The sequence below is a fragment of the Trachemys scripta genome, chromosome 18 (genome assembly GCF_013100865.1).
Source record: "Trachemys scripta elegans isolate TJP31775 chromosome 18, CAS_Tse_1.0, whole genome shotgun sequence".
Taxonomy (NCBI): Eukaryota; Metazoa; Chordata; order Testudines; family Emydidae; genus Trachemys; species Trachemys scripta.
The window spans coordinates 361,617-382,201 of NC_048315.1; the positions used below are offsets into that span (position 1 = coordinate 361,617).

General features: G+C 42.9%; 1 protein-coding gene across 6 annotated transcripts in view; it reads right to left on the minus strand.

Moving 5' to 3' along the window:
* The window catches only part of PITPNA (phosphatidylinositol transfer protein alpha), a 45,179-nt gene extending 24,654 nt beyond the window's left edge, over positions 1–20,525 (minus strand). For 2 of the 6 annotated variants that reach the window (XR_004643363.1, XM_034752205.1), the window contains exons 1-2: positions 20,345–20,525; positions 3,050–3,195 (exon numbers count right to left, since the gene is read on the minus strand). Coding sequence is in view for 5 of the 6 variants with exons in the window: in XM_034752205.1 (XP_034608096.1) it covers positions 3,050–3,195; positions 20,345–20,524 (326 nt within the window). In the remaining variant the exon portion in view is untranslated. Of the gene's footprint in view, positions 1–3,049; positions 3,196–14,476; positions 14,508–15,020; positions 15,108–16,428; positions 16,471–20,190; positions 20,209–20,344 lie in introns of those variants that run through there. The other 4 variants (XM_034752208.1, XM_034752207.1, XM_034752209.1 and 1 more) reach the window with 4 other exon arrangements.
* Positions 20,526–20,585: the final 60 nt, after the last annotated feature.

Consider the following 20,585-nt stretch of genomic DNA (forward strand, 5'->3'; position numbering starts at 1 on the left):
ATTCCACACCCCAACCTACCAGGATGCAGAAAATGTCTGAGTTTGTCCGCCACAGCAGGATCTACAGGCTGCTGCAGGAAAAGATTTTACACCTGAGAGTCTCAAACTTTCACACAGTATGGACCACATCCTAATAAAGAGTCCTGTGGATGCCTCTCCTCACATCATCTCAGTTTCTATAAGGAAAGATCCCAGTGATCAACAGACATTGCTTATATGGAAAACTAAGGCTAGTAAAGTGGTTTATCACCGTTTTGCCTGTTTTGAAAAGAACAGAAAGACAGCATTATGTAATTTAATTTTAAAGCCCTCTTCCTATCCGCATGTGACACAGAGGCCCATTTGTGGTTCACTACTCTCTCAGGCCAGACATACTCACTACACCTAATACACGGTTGTCATAATCTGGAAATGAAAAAGGTGACATGTAAGATATCACTGGAAAATTAATAACTCACTTATTAATATTCTTGTGTGAGGTATGCACATGGTGTGTACAAAAAGCTATGAATATGTGCTAGAATTATATTTTTAAAATATGTTTGGCAAGCAATGCATAAGCCCAGTATGCCCTAGACAAAGTTGTGTGTATTTGTCTGTCTGTCCACCCTGGTCATCAGGCAGAGATGGTCTTTCTAGAGAGTACACTTATAAAGTCTGCGGACAATACCAAGCAGGGAAGGGTTGCAAGTGCTTTGGAAGATAGGATTAAAATTCAAAAATGATCTGGACAAACTGAAGAAATGGTCTGAAGCAAACAGGATGAAATTCAATAAGGACAAATGCAAAGTACTCCACTTAGGAAGGAACAATCAGTTGCACACATACAAAACGGGAAATGACTGCCTGGGAAGGAGTACTGCAGAAAGATCTGGGGGTGATGGGATCACAAGCTAAATGAGTCAACAGTGTAATGGTTGCAAAAAAAGAAAATGTCCTTCTGGGATGTATTAGCAGGAATGTTGTAAGCAAGACACGAGAAGTACTTCTTCACCCCACGATGATTAGGCCTCAACTGGAATATTGTGTCCAATTCTGGGCGCCACATTTCAAGAAAGATGTGGACAAACTGGAGAAAATCCAGAGAAGAATAACAAAAATGAGGGAAGATTGAAAAAATTAGGTTTGTTTAGTCTGGACAAGAGAAGACTGGGGACATGAGAATAGTTTTCAAGTACATAAAAGCTTATTACAAGGAAGAGGAGAAAAATTATTCTCCTTAACCTCTGAGGATAGGACAAGAAGCAATGGGCTTAAATTGCAGAAAGGGCAGTTTAGGTTGAACATTAGGGAAAAATTCTTGTCAGAGTGGTTAAGCACATAGGAGACTTTTAAGAGCAAGTTAGACAAACACCTGTCAGGGATAATAATTATCCTGCCATGTGTGCAGGGAACTGGACTAGATGACCTCTCAAGGTCCCTTCCAGTCCTACAATTTTATGATTCCATCTACATGTAAGGTGAACAAAGCTATCAAGCAGGGGAGAAGACAGCTTGTCATCTACACCCCAGTAGGCAAGAGAAATTTTATCTGGGCTACAAAGACAGGAGGTCTGAACCTCAAATAAGTAATTGAATCAACTGATTGTAAACAATATTACTATATTAAAAAAAAAATCAAGCAAGGTCTTTTCTCAAAGCTAATGACACACTGGTGATTTATATTATTGTGAAATGTATGTATTAACATGATACGAGGAAATATGAATTCTTAAGAGGTTCCCTCCCAGACGGAAAGGAATGTAGTTGTCTACCTGTCTCCAATTAAACTACGCAAGGTGTGACCAAAAACAATGGATGCCCCATTTCCATACAAATCAGCAAAGGGATCGGAAGTCCACAGGAAGGGAAGAATAACATGGGGTCATCCTGAGTCTGGAGACGAAACAGTAAGTTTAGGAAGCTATAAGTATTTAGGAGAAGCCATCTTGGCATCCATCTCTGGACAGACACCGAGACCACAGCTGTAGCAAGCTGGGAAAGATGGGTCCTTCAACCAAAGGCGTTGAAGGAATTGAAAATTGGTAAGGACCTTGAACGAAGACTGTAACTTGTTAAGTTAGGTCTTAGCCATTAGAAAGCTTATTTCTACTTTTGTTTGTAATGCTAACTTTATTTCTTTTACAGTACTTGGTATCATTTAACCTACGGTCCGCTTGTTGATACACTTGTTTTATTTTTACACTAAATCAACTCCATGCTGTGCTTGAAGGGAAGGATGTATTTATCCCCAGTTAAATTAGTAAGCTGTAATGTTTTTTCATCTCTTTAAAGGTGCAAACAAACTTTAATATATCTCTGAATGCTCCCGGGGACAGCTGATCATAGCAGAGCACAAGGTTTTGGGAAAATTTGGGACTGGGAATGTTTTGGGGTCACCTCTGCAAGAAGTAACCAAGGAGTAAGGCTATTGTGTTATAGGCAGGCTGCTAGGGTCAGAATGGTGAATCAGGGCTGCATAGCACACACTCAGGATACTGCATGCTTGTATGCAGTCTGGAAGCATTCTGACAATAGAACCACACCAGGAAAGTGTCAACTCCTCACTGGTCAGGATTGCAGCCCTGAGAGTGACACCTCTAGCCCCATCTCTTCTGTTCCTTTCCACATCTTGGTCCTCTGCAAGTGTTTGTCAATCTCATGCTGATACCCTGGGATATGTTGCTCCATCACCGAGCCCTCCTCTCCCCTGACTCATACTATATGACTGCCTGTTTTCTTTTTTCCCCTCTGGCGTTACTCCCCTGCTCAAGAGCCCAAGGCCCAGTGATAGCTCTGAACTTCTCTTGTGATGGTGGGCGAGTTTTAGTCCCACTAGTAACTGTTCTAGTCTAGGAAGCAGTTCCTAGGTTCTTCTTTTTCACTGCAACAGCAAGCCCTAGCAGGGGCAGGTAGGATGATTCTGTTTCCAGTTGTTGTGAATCTATGAAAACTTGCATGATCTCTAACCTGAGTAGCAGTTTCCTAAATTGTATCCTATTTATACAGTTCCCCTTACCCTTTGATCCCGCTCACAGCTGGAAATAGGCCATTTCTCCATCCCACATACCTCTGTAAGTGGTAGATCTTGTGTGTGTACTGACCACGTTCTCCATCTCTCTCGTAGGGTTCATTCATCAGAACCTCCACTCCTTCACCTCCACCAGTTTCATTTTTACTGGCTTCTGCCACAGAATACAGCTGTCCCACTTGATACTGAAGGAGTTAAAGACAAATTATTGCAATAGTCATAATTTAGATGGTGTCAACATAATTAAACTGCAAGAAGCTGGGGACAAAAATAAATGAGATTTGTGTCCCACTCCTAACATACAACCATGTCAGGTATCAACCAAAATATAAGCATTTGGAGAATAGGTACCACTTTTATATCCATTTCCATCTAAGCATAGTTTCACTTATGACTTCCCTTAGGAACTTAACAGCTAGCTCTCAAGTGTACCAGAAGGAGAATGCATACAACAGTGATGTTATCCTCCAACCTCTGCCTCAAACTCTAAGAAACCCAATATGTGGAGAAATTTACAGAGGAAACCAGAAGTGGGAGATGAATGGGTGTTTGGCTGCCATTTAGAAAATGTCAGGAAGACAACAGCTCTGCAGTAGTCAAACCCACTCATTTCTATTCACTGTGTATAAAACCAGATAAGATATGTCTGCTGTTCAGGTGACATGTATAACACACACTCCACTAGTTCCCAACAGGCTCTGACATGTATACAGCACTTTGTTGTGAAGGATCCCAAAGCATCCTAGAAAGGAATTTTCATTATGTGTTTACCAATTAAAGACAGCCATCTGTGGGTGGCTTCACTATTGCAGTCACTATATCTCTGGCATTCCTGACACCCATCTCACTCCTCCCAATGTATCCAAACCTCTGCTGTAAAAACCTTCTCTCCTGCCAGCATCATAGCCATTTTCAGAACACCCTTAAAATCCCTTCACTGAATCTCTATTTGCCTCCTGAACCCAACCCAAGCTCCCTGCTCTCACTTTCCAGGTCCTCCACAACCTAGCTCTTCCCTTCCTCTGCTCAGTTTACTCCCACCCACATTTTCTCCTTCAGCCCACTTAAGTCCTTTCCCAAAACTCACTTCAAAGAAAGTCTCACTCATGTTTAAAAGTTGTAATTGAACAAGTTTTAGCTTCCCAAATGACCATATGATTCATATTGCCCTTGTTCTCTTCCCCACCACTCGGACCATCATCTTTTGGCTAGAGGGTTATAGTTCAAAATGGTTGAATTTGTCCCAATTACATGGGCCTATTCCTTATTACACCCGCCCATTCCTTATTACACCTTCTATAGGCAGGCTCTTTCTGCACAACACCCTCCTCCTGGCCTTTGGCATTACACTATCCTGTAGGACACAGAGCCTTAAAGATCCAGTAACATTCCTGCCCAGATCTTTGAGCCTCTTGCAGACACTCAAAATTTGATAGCCTTAGCCCTCTTTTTCCATCAGTACTGGCAACTAAATTCAACACTACTTTACACTGCACAGCTTCTTTCATATAAAGGGTCTCCCAAATGCTTTAAAAAGAATAGCAAAAGGAAATTCAGAAGGATGGGGAAATAGAACAGAAGTTAAATACGATGGAGTCATAAGAGGGAGGACGTTCTGGGTGACAGAAGCCATAAAGGGATAGGCTCTCTCACCATCAGTGGCATGACTATATACAGGAATGGAGAAGGGGGAATGATCAGACTTGTCAAGAGAGAGATGTGATCAGGTGAAGCAAATCCATGAAGGATTTTCCAAACTTGATCCTGAAGTGGATCTGGGAGCCAGTGGAGAGGTCTGAGGATTAGGAAATTAGAGTATTAGTCTGAAAGGGGATGTTTAAGACGTGGATGGAAAGTGACAGTTCAGAGAGGTGAAAGTATCAGAAGCAAAGGAGTGGTTGACCAAGGCAGTAAATGTAGAGAGCCTATTTGAAAGAGAACAAAAATGTAGTCAGCAAAATGCTAGGTAAACCAAAAAACATTAGCATCATAGCTGATGTGTGCATTAAAAAAAATCTAAATGCAGTGAAACAGAGGAATCCACCCTGCCCACTCTTCCCTCACCTAGACAGAGGGCACTGTGTAGCAAGTAAGGAAAAATTAAATTCTGAAGAAAAAAGGAATAGGGATTAGTCATCGCTCTATATGCCTAAACTAAGGCCTAGTCTACTTGCACCCTGAGTGAGCACTGTAGTTAGGTCAACTTAACCCCTGGTGTAGACACAGCTATGTCAACGGAAGGTATCTTCTATTGACTTAGCTACTGCCTTTCAGAGGTAAATTAACTACATGGAGGGGGGAAAAAATCCCTTCCGTCAATGCAAGAAGTGTCTACACCATGGCGTTGCAGCGCCAGAGCTGTGCTGCTGTGGGTATACATACCCTCAGACAAAATAAGCAGGGTGCTGATCAAAAAGCCAACAAAACCAAACTAGTAGTGAGAGTGTAGCACTCACTTCTAGGTCCAGCAACAGCTGTTTGAAAAGAAGTATTTCCATACCTGCTAAGTTCTGACATAAATGCAGCATCTGACATAAATGCAGCCCGTATGCATTGCAGGCTTTTTCCATCGAGTATTAACAGAACAAGAACAAATTTAGGAAGTAACAGCAAAGATCTGTTCCTAATAAGAGAAAGCTGATGGTGTGCCAATGGTATGTCTAGGTCTCCTTCCCTTGGGTAGCTGGGGACAAGTCAGAGAGCACACCAGAGTGGATCTGCTCAGGTTCAGGCTCACTTCCCAATCGCTTTCAGCAGCACATTTAGCAGAATCATTGACTTTTTAGAAGGCCTCTGCATAGAAGTGTCCCAGAATAAAAACATTTATTTCTGTAATGATTTCTCTCCCCACTCAGTGAAATGGAAAGTTCAGTCAGAGCACTGCTGCATATGCACAAGATGTTGCACTAAGTTGTGAGAACACTTTACTTCTGAAGAAATTCTGGGCAGCTTCCTCACTGCCACCATCAAACTTAGTCTCATCGCATATCAAAATGCGCCATCTCCTTACTTTTCACACACTGCATTCCTTGTGGTTTCCTATGGCTGCCCCATAAAAGCAGTCCTCTCCGACAGAGAACTCAGTGGAGTTATGAAACAGGAGTTTATTTCAGAGAAGAATATTGTATTTCCTTTGCAAGAGAAAGTGTCATCAACTCAGTGACCCCAGCACTAGAAAGAGGAGCAGACAGAATGGCTTTGTCAGCTCTGCAGTGGGTCTCCGGGAGGTACAAACTAAGCCCTTTTAGTAACAGTCTCTCACTCATTCCACCTTAGGTATACAAATCAAAGTTCAGGCCCTAAGAGGATCAGCCCACTGGTCTGGCATCTTCACCCTTTAGTCTACCCTGATAGTCCTGATCCTTTAATCCCATTCATACAAGGGTAGGAGTTCCATATAAATTTGTCTGTTAAATAAGAGCAGATCCTACAGGATCTGCTGGGGAATGTTAATAGAAAGACAGGCGGTGTCCTCCAAAAAGTCTGAATCCTAGAACTGCTGGGAAGATTAGACACGACACACAAACTTGCTTTTGGAACTCCTGAGAGCTCGCTCTTGACTTCCACAGCCAACCCACAGCAGGGTCTGTGTTGTAAGGCCTCTCACACAGAGATCAGAGTCCACTGTATTAGCAGAATTTCATGTACGAGGTCAGAATTCAACACAGCAGCCCCTTTGGGGAAAAAAAGCTGTTCCCTAGAAGCAGCTTAGAACTCAATACAGAAATAAAAGAATCCTTTGTGTTTGGCAAGCTCCTTCCCATGTGAGAGGAACAAGGAGGCGGTAGAGAACTTGTACACACACTGCTCTAATCCATAACAATGCTTTCAAAGCAGCAGCTGGTCAGACACCCACACACAGCTGGCCAAGTCCGTGCACCCAATATTGCAAATCTCAGAAATGGAAAGAGCTCAAACAGCTAGACAGATGCTGGTTCGAGGTGCCCAAACCAAAGGGAAGGATTCATAGAAAGATGTTATAGGATAGCTTGTCCGCTCCCTGACAATGAAATATTGTTCCTACGATCCAGATTTTTTTTCCAGTCTACATTCAGCAGGCTCATGGTCCAATAGATCCACAATCTGGAAGCTTTTCCTGATATTCAGCCTAAATTCTCGCACTTTATTCATACTTATAGTCCTTGAATCATCCTAAATTCTTCACCACAATTGGGACTTCTATCTCTTCAGTATTCGTAGATTGTCACATTCTCACCTTAGTGTTCACCTGGCCAAGTTATTTGGTATTCGGCTGTTATTCTTTCCTCAGAAGCTACAATTCCTCTGGCCTCCCTGATCATTTGTTGTTTTCTCTCAACTCCCTCCAGTTTGTCAAGATCTTCCTAATAATGAGGTGCCCAGAGGAACACAATATCCCAAGTGTATCACATCAGAACCATATAGACAGAAACTCTCTCTTCCCTAGTCCAGGCCACAACGCCTCAACATCACATCAGCTTTTTTACTGCCATATCACATACACTGGCCCTGGCCCTCAAGAAGCAGTTAAGCTGGGTGGCCAGCTGCCAGGTGTTCCAGGATAGATTTCCATCTATTAAACTGAAGTTGGAATTAAGTTCTCATCTCATTAGTCCATTTGTGCTTCAAATCTGCCATAATCACAAAACCCATAAACAGTATCATGTGTGTACAGTGAAAGCTTTGTGCACAAGAGTGAATCTACAATAGCAATAAAGGTGTAGTAGTTAATATACCCTACTTCCTGCAGCCTGAAAACTGAACCCTAAGAGCATCAAACAGCACACGCAGCGTCCTCTCCCCAAGGATTGGGAGTGGGTAGTCCACCGACCTCGGCAGGCATGAAACACAGTATGCATTCCTTCACCTGGGATTTTGAGAGGCATGGTAATCATGTTCACTCTTCTGTGGCTTTGAACATCATCAAGTTCTTGTAAGCAACACACACAACATGGGTACAGATCCCCATGCCTAATCAGATGGGCTAGATTACAGGAAACAGTTCCTGCCAATTGTGTCAGAATGCCACCACTCATTGTAAAAGGGGGGATAGGATAGTGGAGGTCTATCCCAAACCAACATTTAACTGGGCAATCCAAAGACTCACCAACTTGATATCGTCTGAGACTTCCTAGCAGTTACACCCTATTCTCCTTTAGGGCAGCAAGGAGCCAATGGGGAGAGCACCCCTTCTGCTCTTCACATTACAAGCTTCTAAACAGATTTATAACTGAACTCTTCGGAATTCTGGATTCCTTCACTCCAAATCAACAAGTTCACTCAAGAGTTGACTGCAGGGCATCCTCAGGCTCAGAGGACAACCTTCTCAGACACAGAGTACCCAAAAGATACAAGTCCTTACATTGCCTGGGGCCTCTACTTTCTACACATACACAGCCTACATTTCTAAACATTCATAGCATTGAATAAATCAGCAAGGGGAAGAATAAAACACCAACAGATTCACTTTACCCTGATGAAGCTGAATCCCAGTATCAGAGAACTTAGAGAAGCAGGAGCCTGTTAGGTTCCATCCAGTCCAGTCTCCTGGGGGGCAAGGGTCAGAGAGCATGTTCTAGTGCTTTGGCCCATCTACTTTGGGATGATCTGGCTCCTCCCAGACAATTCCAGGGCTGGAGTCACCTCACTGTCAGGAAGGGTTTCCTCACATTCATTCAGACTACATTTTCCTTTCATTGATTAAATTCCTTTGCTCCCAGTTATAGCCCCTTGGATGCTCCTAAATGACTCCCCTTCCATCTGGATATTTACATGTTTTGGATACCTGCAGAATCATATCTCCTGCCATCATTGCTGATTCAAGATATATTGCATAATTAATTCTTTTCATCTTCCCTATAACTCATTCTCTCTGCCCCTGACCACCTCTGTTGTTTTTCTGAGTGCTCTTCAGTTTGGGAATAAGATGCCAAATGTTGAGGCAACATTCTAGGGGCAGTCACATGCCAACTGCCTTTCACAGAGGCAGGATTTCAAAGACTTCAACAGCTTTACCTTGCACAGATGTCACCCAGGAAGAGAACAATAGAGGACGATTCTGCTCACCATTTATTAGTTTAGACAGACTTTTTTTTTTCCTTTTGTAAACTGCTTGAAATATTTTCGCCTGCTGTGATCAGCTCTCAACTGCAGGACCAGAAAACACTGTGCACGCAAAGCATCACCCCATTTGACCACATGGCCAAAATGTGCATATCGGGGAGGGGGGAAGAGGGAGGGAGGGAGGGAGAAGAGAAATGTGTGCCCTCTTGGGCTGGTCTTTAGGGAGAAGAGACTAACATGATGCTGCTTTAGCCTGGAGCGGGGAGAAAAAAAAAAAAGCTACTAGAGGGCAACAATTCTGTTCTTTTACTACCAGCCATATTTAAAAGGCATGTGCTACGTTCAGCCCCAGAGTGTTATGGTCAAGATCAGAGAGGAGCACAAGAGCACCAAAAGGGTTGGATTTATTATAGTAGTGACCAAATGGATGGGGCTGCTGCAGTGAGTCAGTTCTTCATTGGGTATTCAAGCAAAACTCAAGAGCATGTGCCTCTCTTTCATTCAGAGAAAGGAAACCTACAAAGAGCATGGTGCTCACAGCTCTCTCATCAAAAGGCATTAGAAAGTAAAGTAAACCCTGGACCTTGACATTTCAAATGAAAGGTTTCTAGTGAGGCAGCAACAGAGAAATATATCCTGAGAGGGGCCCAGGCCTGGTGAAGCATCTGCTACTGACACGCTTCGAGGCTGGAGTCATTTTCGCTCCAACTCCTTGGCCACTTTGTGAATGTGAAGGTAGGTCTCTGGAAAAGCATTTATTCCCTGGCAGAATTTCTCTATAGAAAAGTGGTGTTGAGAGCACAAGGAGGGAGGGAAGTTAAAAGAGTGGTGCAGTGTCAGAAGATAGAAGTCCAGGGAGCAGAACCAGTTAGCTCTCCACAGCTGTCTAATGGCCAGTGAAGAAATAATCAGATCAGCATATCCATTATAAACACCTATTCTCAGAATTCCATCTCCTACACCCGTTAAAACTTAATATAAACAAAGCCAAAAAGTGGAATGCAATTTTTACAAGATCTGGAAAAGACCCGCTCAGCTGCAAGTTCTATGAAGTGTAGATACAGTGTTCACTCCGAGTTGGATTAAATGAGAGGGGGACTTCTTCAAATTTTCGCTGCTATTAGTCTATAACATGGATGCAGTGCTTTAGGAATGTTAGGGTTTTTTTTTTTTTAATGTAACCTAGCTATTTTGTTTAGAAATATGGTTTACGTCCAAAGGGAGTTCCCCATGCAGACTTGCAGTCTTCCAAGAAAAAGCAAAGTACATGTTTTGCCCAGGAAATATATTTGAAAATAATTAGATAAGAATTTTCAAAACCAAGAAGGCTTGCTTTCTTTATTCACCCTTAATTCATTTAACCCCCTTGAGTTCCATGATGCCTAGATACTACAAGTTCATAGCAATAATTATTTGTTTAAAATGCAAGTTATTACTTCCCAATGAGGAATGTCTTCTCTAGGTCCATTAGACTATTATTGTTTTTGGGGTAGAGACAGTCTAACTGCGTGAGCACAATATCAGGACTAAACATTAACATACTATTCGTAGTTAGACATGTATCACTCACATACCTTGTGCATTTCATCATGCACCCAGCCCCCAATCTACATTGGGAGCATAACAAGTTTGACAATGGATGTCTCAGTGGGTCACTTTAGCTAGTGCTGACAGTGATTTAACTGCTAGGACAGACAGGACAAAACTGCATTCAGCACTGTTCCAGTAATCATGTAGTTGAGACAAATCCCTTCTTCAAGAACAAGTAAGTATCAGAGGGGTAGCAGTCTTAGTCTGAATCTGTAAAAAGCAACAGAGGCGTCCTGTGGCACCTTTAAGGCTAACAGAAGTATTGGGAGCATAAGCTTTCGTGGGTAAGAACCTCACTTCTTCAGATGCAAGTAATGGAAATTTCCAGAGGCAGGTATAAATCAGTATGGAGATAACGAGGTTAGTTCAATCAGGGAGGGTGAGGTGCTCTGCTAGCAGTTGAGGTGTGAACACCAAGGGAGGAGAAACTGTTTCTGTAGTTGGATAGCCATTCACAGTCTTTGTTTAATCCTGATCTGATGGTGTCAAATTTGCAAATGAACTGGAGCTCAGCAGTTTCTCTTTGGAGTCTGGTCCTGAAGTTTTTTTTGCTGTAAGATGGCTATCTTTACATCTGCTATTGTGTGGCCAGGGAGGTTGAAGTGTTCTCCTACAGGTTTTTGTATATTGCCATTCCTGATATCTGACTTATGTCCATTTATCCTCTTGCGTAGTGACTGTCCAGTTTGGCCAATGTACATAGCAGAGGGGCATTGCTGGCACACGATGGCATATATAACATTGGTGGACGTGCAGGTGAATGAGCCGGTGATGTTGTAGCTGTTCTGGTTACGTCCTGTGATGGTGTTGCTGGTGTAGATATGTGGGCAGAGTTGGCTTCGAGGTTTGTTGCATGGGTTGGTTCCCGAGTTAGAGTTGTTATGGTGCGGTGCGTGGTTGCTGGTGAGAATATGCTTAAGATTGGCGGGTTGTCTGTGGGCGAGGACTGGCCTGCCTCCCAAGGTCTGTGAAAGTGAGGGATCATTGTCCAGGATGGGCTGTAGATCACTGATGATGCGTTGGAGAGGTTTAAGCTGAGGACTGTAGGTGATGGCCAGTGGAGTTCTGTTGGTTTCTTTTTTGAGCCTGTCTTGTAGCAGGAGGCTTCTGGGTACACGTCTGGCTCTGTTGATTTGTTTCTCTATTTTCTTGTGTGGGTATCATAGTTTTGAGAATGCTTGGTGAAGATCTTGTAGGTGTTGATCTCTGTCTGAGGGGTTGGAGCAGATGCGGTTGTACCTCAGCGCTTGGCTGTAGACGATGGATCGTGTGGTGTGTCCGGGGTGGAAGCTGGAGGCACGAAGGTAGGCGTAGCGGTCGGTGGGTTTTCGGTATAGGGTGGTGTTAACGTGGCCATCGCTTATTTGTATTGTGGTGTCTAGGAAGTGGACCTCCCGTATAGATTGGTCCAGGCTGAGGTTAATGGTGGGGTGTAAGCTGTTGAAATCATGGTGGAATTCTTCCGGGGTCTCCTTCCCATGGGTCCAGATGATGAAGATGTCATCAATGTAGCGTAGGTAGAGAAGGAGCGTGAGTGGACGAGAGCTGAGAAAGCGTTGTTCCAGGTCAGCCATAAAAATGTTGGCATATTGTGGGGCCATGCGGGTGCCCATAGCGGTGCCACTGGTCTAGAGGTATATATTGTCACCAAATTTGAAATAATTGTGCGTGAGGTTAAAGTCACAGAGCTCAGCAACAAGCTGTGCTGTGTCATCATCAGGGACACTGTTCCTGACAGCTTGTATTCCATGACCCTCTGTTGCTTACTACAATTAAGCCATTTTCAACGTTACTGTGGGGCTGTGAGGGCAGGCAAAGGGAATGAAAAACAGAAGGACCCACTCAGACAATCATTGTCAGCCAAGGGCCATTTTTCACAGTGTGAATAGAGCCATAATACTATGCTGCTGTATACCTGAGAGCCAGTTCACGGGTTCAGCATTTACCTTAGCGACAATAACTCATGAGCGGCCACTCAGTGCTTGTCTACTAACATGATGTTAAATGCCGATACCCTGTCTAAACTAGGATTGAAGATGTAGGAGCACATATTTATGTTAACATCACACCTAAAATCCTAAACTAGACAAGGCCTGAGGCTTTGTCTACCTGGGCAAAAAGGTGCGTTTTTCAGTTAAGGGTATGTCTACATTTAAAATGCTACAGACGCACAGCTGCGCCACTGTGGCACTTCAATGTAGACTCTCACTACAGCAATGAGAGGGGATCTCTCATTGCTGTAGTTAATCCACCTTCCTAAAAATCTTCTTTTGACCTAGCACTGTCTACACTGGAGGTTAGGTGATATAGCTACATCTCTCAAGGGGGTAGATTTTTCCTAAATAAACTCAATTGATTTAGATTAACATGATTGAAAATCCTTTTAACACCTACACAAACACAGTTTAATACTTCATTTGAACTCAGCAAGTTGTAGTCTAGGGTCTTGGTCTACACTACAAAGTTAGGTCGATGTAAGGTAGCTTACATCGACCTAACTGTAAGCATCTACACTAAAATGTAGCTCCCACTGATGTAACTCACCCACTTAAGTGAGAGGCGTAGCACTTAAATCGATGTAGTTAGGTCAATTTAGGATGCATTGCTTACGTTGACTGTTGCTGCCTTTCAGAAGCCGTCCCACAATGCCGCATACTGGCAGTTAAATCAGTGCAAGCGCTCCTGGTGAGGATGCATGCTGCCGACACGCGGCCGACACAAAGAGCATAGTGTGGATGTGTAAAACCATTTCAATTACTGTGGCGGCTGTATATCGATGTAACTTAGGTCAACTTAATTTTGTAATGTAGATTTGCCCTAGGTGGAAGATTAAGGGCTTGTCTACACAGGAAAGTTATACTGGTATAAACTATGGTGTGAATTTAAACCGATATACACTATTATTTCAGACTAACTTAACCAAACTTTTTTTTGGGTTACCTTAAACCCCTTCCAAAGTGACATAAGCTAAACAAGCAAGCAAGCAAGCTACTGTTATTCCAGAATAAAAATGTCAGCCCAGGGAGTTATACCAGTATAACCCCCCTATTAGTTTAAATTCACCCATGAGCTTACGTAGCTTTAACTGGAAAACTTTTCCCATGTAGACATGCCCTTAATCTGAAATGTGTTACACTGTCTACAAAGATGTTGAGTGTGTTTTCAATCAAATTAAACTAACTTGACTGAATATTTCTTGTACTGTGAGGTTTAAAAATCACAATAGTTGGTCATGGTTAACCATATGGTAGACAACAGGATTGACCATAACAAACTGACAATTTTAAACACAACAGTCCTCACCTGCACTGAATGTTTAACATTATTAGGTAAAATGTTTTAAACACAATTACATTTTGTACTGTAGACAAACCCAGATTAAAAGGAACCTCAGAGATTTATTAAAGTTTCCTCACCTTAAAAGAAAAATGATTATATTAAACAAAGAAGAAAGTTGTGCTTTGGAACAATCTGGCAAATCCAAGTTTATCATTAACTTCTCTAGGAGTTGTAATTCATGGATCTAAAAGCACTTTACAGGAGGAGGGACAATATCATTAGCCTCATTTTAGAGAAGATGGGAAAACCCAGATACAGATAAGTTAAATGATTTGCCTAAAATCACAAACTGAGTCAGCAGAAGAGCTGGATACACAAATCTGACTCCCAGTCCTCAATCTTAATCATTGGATCATACAGTTTCATGATAATCCTGAAGGTGGATGCATGTCTTTCTTGCATTTCCTGACTTCTGTCGGCTGGTCAATCATAAGCTTAAACATTTGTTTAAACAAAACAAAGTCCTGAAAAGGAAGCGGCAGGAAAAGGACTTACCTCCTCCACAGACACAGGCAGAATGACACGACTGCAAGAGAACACAAAACAGGAAATGAACTGCAGCCCTTGTAACTTGCACCACTTAGAACACACAAATGTTTCACACTGCAGGCATAGCAACACTTGTTCCTGGCTGCCTCCAGAACTTTGCTAGCTTGGGTTTATCTGCGTGATATACCAGTTTCCTTCTAACCTAACACAGTGTCTTTCCCAGTGCTTGCTGCCTTCCATTGGTTAGGTAACTCAAAAAATGGCCTAATACCAAATCCATAAATGTAAGTGAAATAGCCTAATAGCGATCTTTGTATAAACATAAGGGCTATCTTCTCAGAGAACTTTATAAATCACACATATCACTTCACCCACCACTGAATTCCAGAAGCTGTTTAACAGTGTACAGTTAAACACTAGACAATAGTTTGCCAAGAAGTAAATAAAGGTCCTAGATATAGCAGACTATATTGGGAAGAGGTATTTAGAGAGAGAGTGTAATTAACTAAATACATTCCAGCCCCTTATCTTTGCAAGACATTTCACAGACTTTCTAATAAAGCAGCAAGGATCCTGGTTTCGTCTCATCCAGTAGACAGCTACTCCGGTACAGCAAACCATGTGCCACTGCTAGAGCATTGTTTCAATGCTGAAGGAAGAGTGACCATTATGATCACAAACACCACTTCCTGTTGTACCCTCTGGTTTCCTTGGCGGTCTTCTATGGAAAAACTGATCAGGCTCAACTCTAATTGGGTTGTAAGATCTGGTAAATATGGTAATAAAAGCGTAATAAGTGAACAAGCCTCACTGAGAGAGCTGGCTTCCTAATTCCTCCCCAATAATCCCTCTCTTCATGGGTCATAAGCAAGTATCACAATAACAAACAAATAAAATAATCAGAATAAGCTCTTATATAACACTTTTCATCAGTAGATCTCAAAGAGCTTTACAAAACAAGGTCAGCCAGTGTCTTCATCCTCATTTTACAGATGGGAAAACTGAGGCAAGGTGAGATTAAAGAGACTTGCCCAAGGTCACCCAGCAGTCTGGTGGCACAGTTAAGACTAGAACCCAGGTTTTTGAGCCCCAGTCCAGTGCTCTATCCACTAGATTTCACAGCCTCCTTATTAGTTCTTTTGTTCCCTCTATACTAATAAATATTCAACTCAACATTTGCCAGCTCCCCAACGGTGTTCAGGTTGGTGGGAATAACACTTAAGGGATCTAGAGCAAAGAATAGAATAACCTGCAAAAAGCATAAAGAGACCAGTAATCAAGGGAAATCTGAAGGGGGTCTGACGTTTTCTGCTGTGGTCACAATTTCCACAGAACTGCTGACTACACCTGGAATTCCCTCCCTTGCCCACCCACTCTTTATTCTAATTCCTCCTTCCAGGATGCCCACCAATACCAGCTCGCTTCAGTAAAAGCACAGTCACCTACACATTAGGTGCTTAAAGAGAAAGGGCTGTGCTCTAAATTCAGACCATCCTCTGGGTCTCCCAATGCACTCTCTCGCTAGCCTGAGTGCTCTTTCTATTCAGATTGTAAGAGCTTTTGGGTAGTGACTAATATAAAGGTAACTCTGCATTCAGTAAAGAATAAAACAGAAATGACAGCTGACCAGAAGCACGGACCGGTTAGGGTCACAGAAGTATTTTCAAGAATATAATAGAGCACCAAATTAAGGAGTTAAATACAAATAGGGATATGGTCAAAAATAGAAACTACAGATATCTATATAGCAATGAAAGAAACTTCAAAACAAAGATAGATGAACTAGAATTGCCTGGTAATGGAATAGGAGCGTGACATAATAAGCATTACTGAAATATGATGAGATGACCACACAAAAAAAACCCCACCACCCTTAATTATGACCTGGGACAATAATACCTGAGTATAAACTATACAGGAAGCCAGAATAGGTCAAAGGTGGAAGAATAGCTTTATACCTAAAATATTCCAAAGAATCCAGTAATCTGAGTGGAGAAGACCTGTACAGTAAAAAACGTAATGTATAAAAATCAAAAGTCATAAATATACTAGCAAGGTAATACCACCAGCCTCCGGATCAGGAAAAGCATATTGAGTGCACAATGTTGAAGGACACCAAAGAGGCGACTAAATCCAATAAAGTAGGAATAGTGTATGATTCCAGCTACCCATATAAAGAAGCAATTTCTTATTACTTTAAAAGTTTGCTTCTTGGAACATAACAGACTATCCTTGACTAAGTCTTAAGTTGCATGCAGGAGTTAATTCAAGTTGTAACCACAGTTTGGTCACTAAGTAATTATATACTGTGGTCACTATTAAGTGTAACATCCTTGGGGGAGGCATTGTACCAAAAATTAGCACAGTGACAAAACTCAAAAGGGGTTTCTAAAAAGTGATGATAGTAGTCAAAAAGATCCAAAAGGTCAAAACAAACTAAGCTAAAATTCTTAGATTGATCAACCATAACAGTCAAAGAGCATACATTCCCCCCCTTCTAAAAAAGGAATCATGAACGAAAAAACCCACCATGCCATGATTGAATAGCAAGGTTCAAGAGGTTTTTCAAGCCAAATGTGTATTCTTTAATAAACAGAAATCCAACCTCAGTGAAACCAACCACACTATGGCAGGTAAAAGTAGAAAGGAAATTTGAAGTGGTACGAGGAAATTTTAAGAGCTAATAGCCAAAGACATAAGAAAGACCAACAAGAAATTATTTTATAGCTATAGCAGAAAGCTTGTGAGAGTCTATGGATCTGCTGTTTTGTCAGGGAGAAAAGGGAACAATTAAGGAGAAGACGACATTGTAGAGAAGTAAAGTGATTTCCTGGCATTACTCCTCACCACAAAGGATGCTGAGGAGCTATCTGTTCCAAACTACTCTTTTCAGGTAATAGAGAAGTGCTGTCAAAGACTGAGGTATCAAAAAAAAAAAAAAAAAACTACAGAAACAAAATGATCAATTAAAGCACAAGGCACTAGACCCAGATGGTACACACCCAAGAAGTCAGGAAAATGTTAAGAATTAAATGACTGAATATTTTTATTAGCAGTGCATTCTCTTTAAAATCAGTTATTACATCAGAGGAGTGGAGGGAACCAAATGTTGTACTTATCTTTAAAATACCTACTGGGATAATGGTGGGATGATCAAACAGATGAGCTTTACTTCAGTACAAGGTAAATTGACTGAAATAATTAAGCAGAATTATGAAACATATAGATGCACATAAATAGGGATAAGCCAGTGCTGCTTCTGTAAGAGGAAAACTTGTCTTTCAAACCAACTAAAATTCTGTGAGCATGTCAACAAAATAGTGTCTAAAGAAAAACTGATTATCCGGCCTTCCAAAAACTTGGATAAAGCCCCTTATGAGATCTATTAAGGAAATTAGCAAGAGGCATGAGGTAAAGTACTATGATAAATTAGAAACTGGCTAAGTGATAAAAAACAAAGTAGCATAAGTGGTCAGTTTTAAACATTGCAAAGAGCTGACACCAGAGTATCCCGACATTCCTTAACAAGACAAGTGTTACACATATATTTATTATCCAGATATGGGGGGGAAGTGGTGAGGAGGCAAAAATTTGCAGTGGCATGAATTAAGCTTAGTAAAGTCTAAAAACGACTGCAAAGACCATGAAAGGAATTTAAAGATAACTGAATAGGCAGGACAGTGACAGATTGAATATAGTGTTGAAAATGCGAAGTAATGTATATTGAAAGGAAAAATTTGAACAATTCAGTCACATTACTAGCTTCTAAGTTACTTGTAATTACTCAGGGAAGAGATACGAGCATTACAGTGGATCATCAACATGTAGCAGCAGTCAAAAGAGTACTCAAAATTTTAGGATGTATAAGGATTGGGACTGAAAAATGCTATGTTTGGTCCCAGTCACCCTATCTCAAAAAGGATGTCACAAAAACAGGTGGTACCGATGGGTAACAAAAGCTAGAGGGGCCAGGGAAAGTTCCACATGATGAGAGATTGAAAAGATTGTTTGTTTGGTTTATAGAGCAAACAAATAAGAACAGGTATGATTGGGGTATGCAAAACAATTAATGGACTGAAGAAGGTAACTGGGTGCTCCATCTCCCCCTCTAATGATACAAAAAGAAGGGCCATTCAATTAAACTGAAAAGCAGGATTTAAAAAAAAAGACAGCAAATTATAAGTAGTCTACTGAATTCATTACCACAAGAAAGAAGCCAAGACCGTAGCAGGATTCTAAAACAGATTAGTTATTTACATGGATAATGGCCCAGATCCTCAAAGATATTTAAGCACCTAACTCCCATTGACTTCTGAGGATCTGGGCTAATGAGAATATCTACATTTACAAGATTGAAAAGAGAAGGCTTGTAAACCCTCATACTTCTGGTATAAGCCAACCTTTGATAGTAGGTAAAAAAGAAACTGTCCCTATAAGCAGTTTATTATTTGAGTCCAGTACATGGATTCTTTTTCTTACACTTCCGCTGAAGCGTCTGGTTGCAACTACTGTCAGAGATGGGATAGAGGACAAGATGGTACACTGGCCTGACCATAAGGCTTCCTTTGTGTCTTGGACAGAACAGAGTTCACTGTTTAATAGAGCTACCCAAATAGCAATGACAGTCATCTGTACTGTGGGAAATCACAACTCAGTTCAGGAACATTCAACCATCTCTAATTAAGAAAAGCTAAAGATGGTGCACAGAGGTTACCATTGAGGGAAAACTTGCACCATCAGGAGAAACATACTAGAAACAATTAGCTTGACATATTCAAGACCAAGGGGGAAAAAAAACAATTCAAAGTTTCCAGAGTTAATCCAAAAAGTATTGGAACCGTAGAAGCTCTCCTGATGACCGAGAAATGGTCAAATCAGAGTCACTGTAGGGAGAGGAGTCCTTGTGACACCTTGCAGACTAAGGTGCCACAAGGACTCCTCGTTGTTTTTGCTAATACAGACTAACACGGCTACCACTCCGAAACCTGTAGGGAGAGGGGCTCTCTCAACAGGCCAATGCTGGATCGCTCATTCTGCTGCTTATATTACAGCTATAGAACCTGTCTATTGTCTTCAACAGTCTCATGAATTTAAACTTCTCTCAGCTCTACAGCATACATCTCAAAGGGACCTAGAGTGTTATAGACTCAAATATCCATACAGCAAGAAAACAAAATCTGTACTGATTTAGTGACCTTCACCTTACCCCGCTCCCGAGAGCTGCCGCACTCGTGCGGTGATAGTGAACTGGCCCCAGAGTCTCTCTCTCTCTCTTTCACACACACACACACACACACACACGCGCGGACACGTCTGAAGGTGTATGACATCACTGGGGCTCCCTGAAGCTTCCCTGCCGGTGTCATGAGCGCAGCAAAGCGCGGAGCAGCGTCCACAGGCATTTCCCCCTCAGAGGCCCGTTTCGCCTCCATCCTCAGGGCCCTGCTCTGAGGCCACCGCTGCCCCAGCGGGCGAGGGAAGGCCAAGGCAACGGGAAAGCAACGGAGCCTCCCGCCTGGGCTGCCGGAGCGACCCGCGAGTCAGCGAGCGCCGGCAGAGAGCCCTGGCCCGGGCCCTGGCCGCGGCAGGGACCCCGAGGCGCTGCCGGGCCAGCCAGGAGGGACGCACCAAGCCGGGGTCGCAGAGCACAGCGCCCCTCCCCCTGCCCCACGCTAGCCGCGCTGGCCGACCCCTGCCCCGGCCCCGGCCCCACCACTAACCGGCACCTGGACTCGCGGACATGGGGGCAGGACCTGACGCGGCCCCGCAGGCTTCACGGGCGGGGGGCTGACGCCGGCTCCGCGGGCAGAAACTCCCCTTCCTCCCGGCCTCCCTCCAGCCCGCGCCGCGCCCGGCTCCGCGGCCCGCACTCACTACTCCTTGATTAGCACCATGGCGGCCCCGCCGCCGCAGCGTCTCCCGCCCGCTCCGGCCCGCGCTGAAGGTGACAGGCGCCTCCCGGCAGCTCCACTGCGAACCGCACCGCGCGGGGGGAGCGGAGCGTTTCTGCGGCAACCACTGCGTCACGGCGGCACGCAAACGTGCTGCCCTCATCATCGCGTGGAGGCGCGATCCTCCGCAGTGCCCCGCCCACTCGCAGCCCACCTTAAAGGGC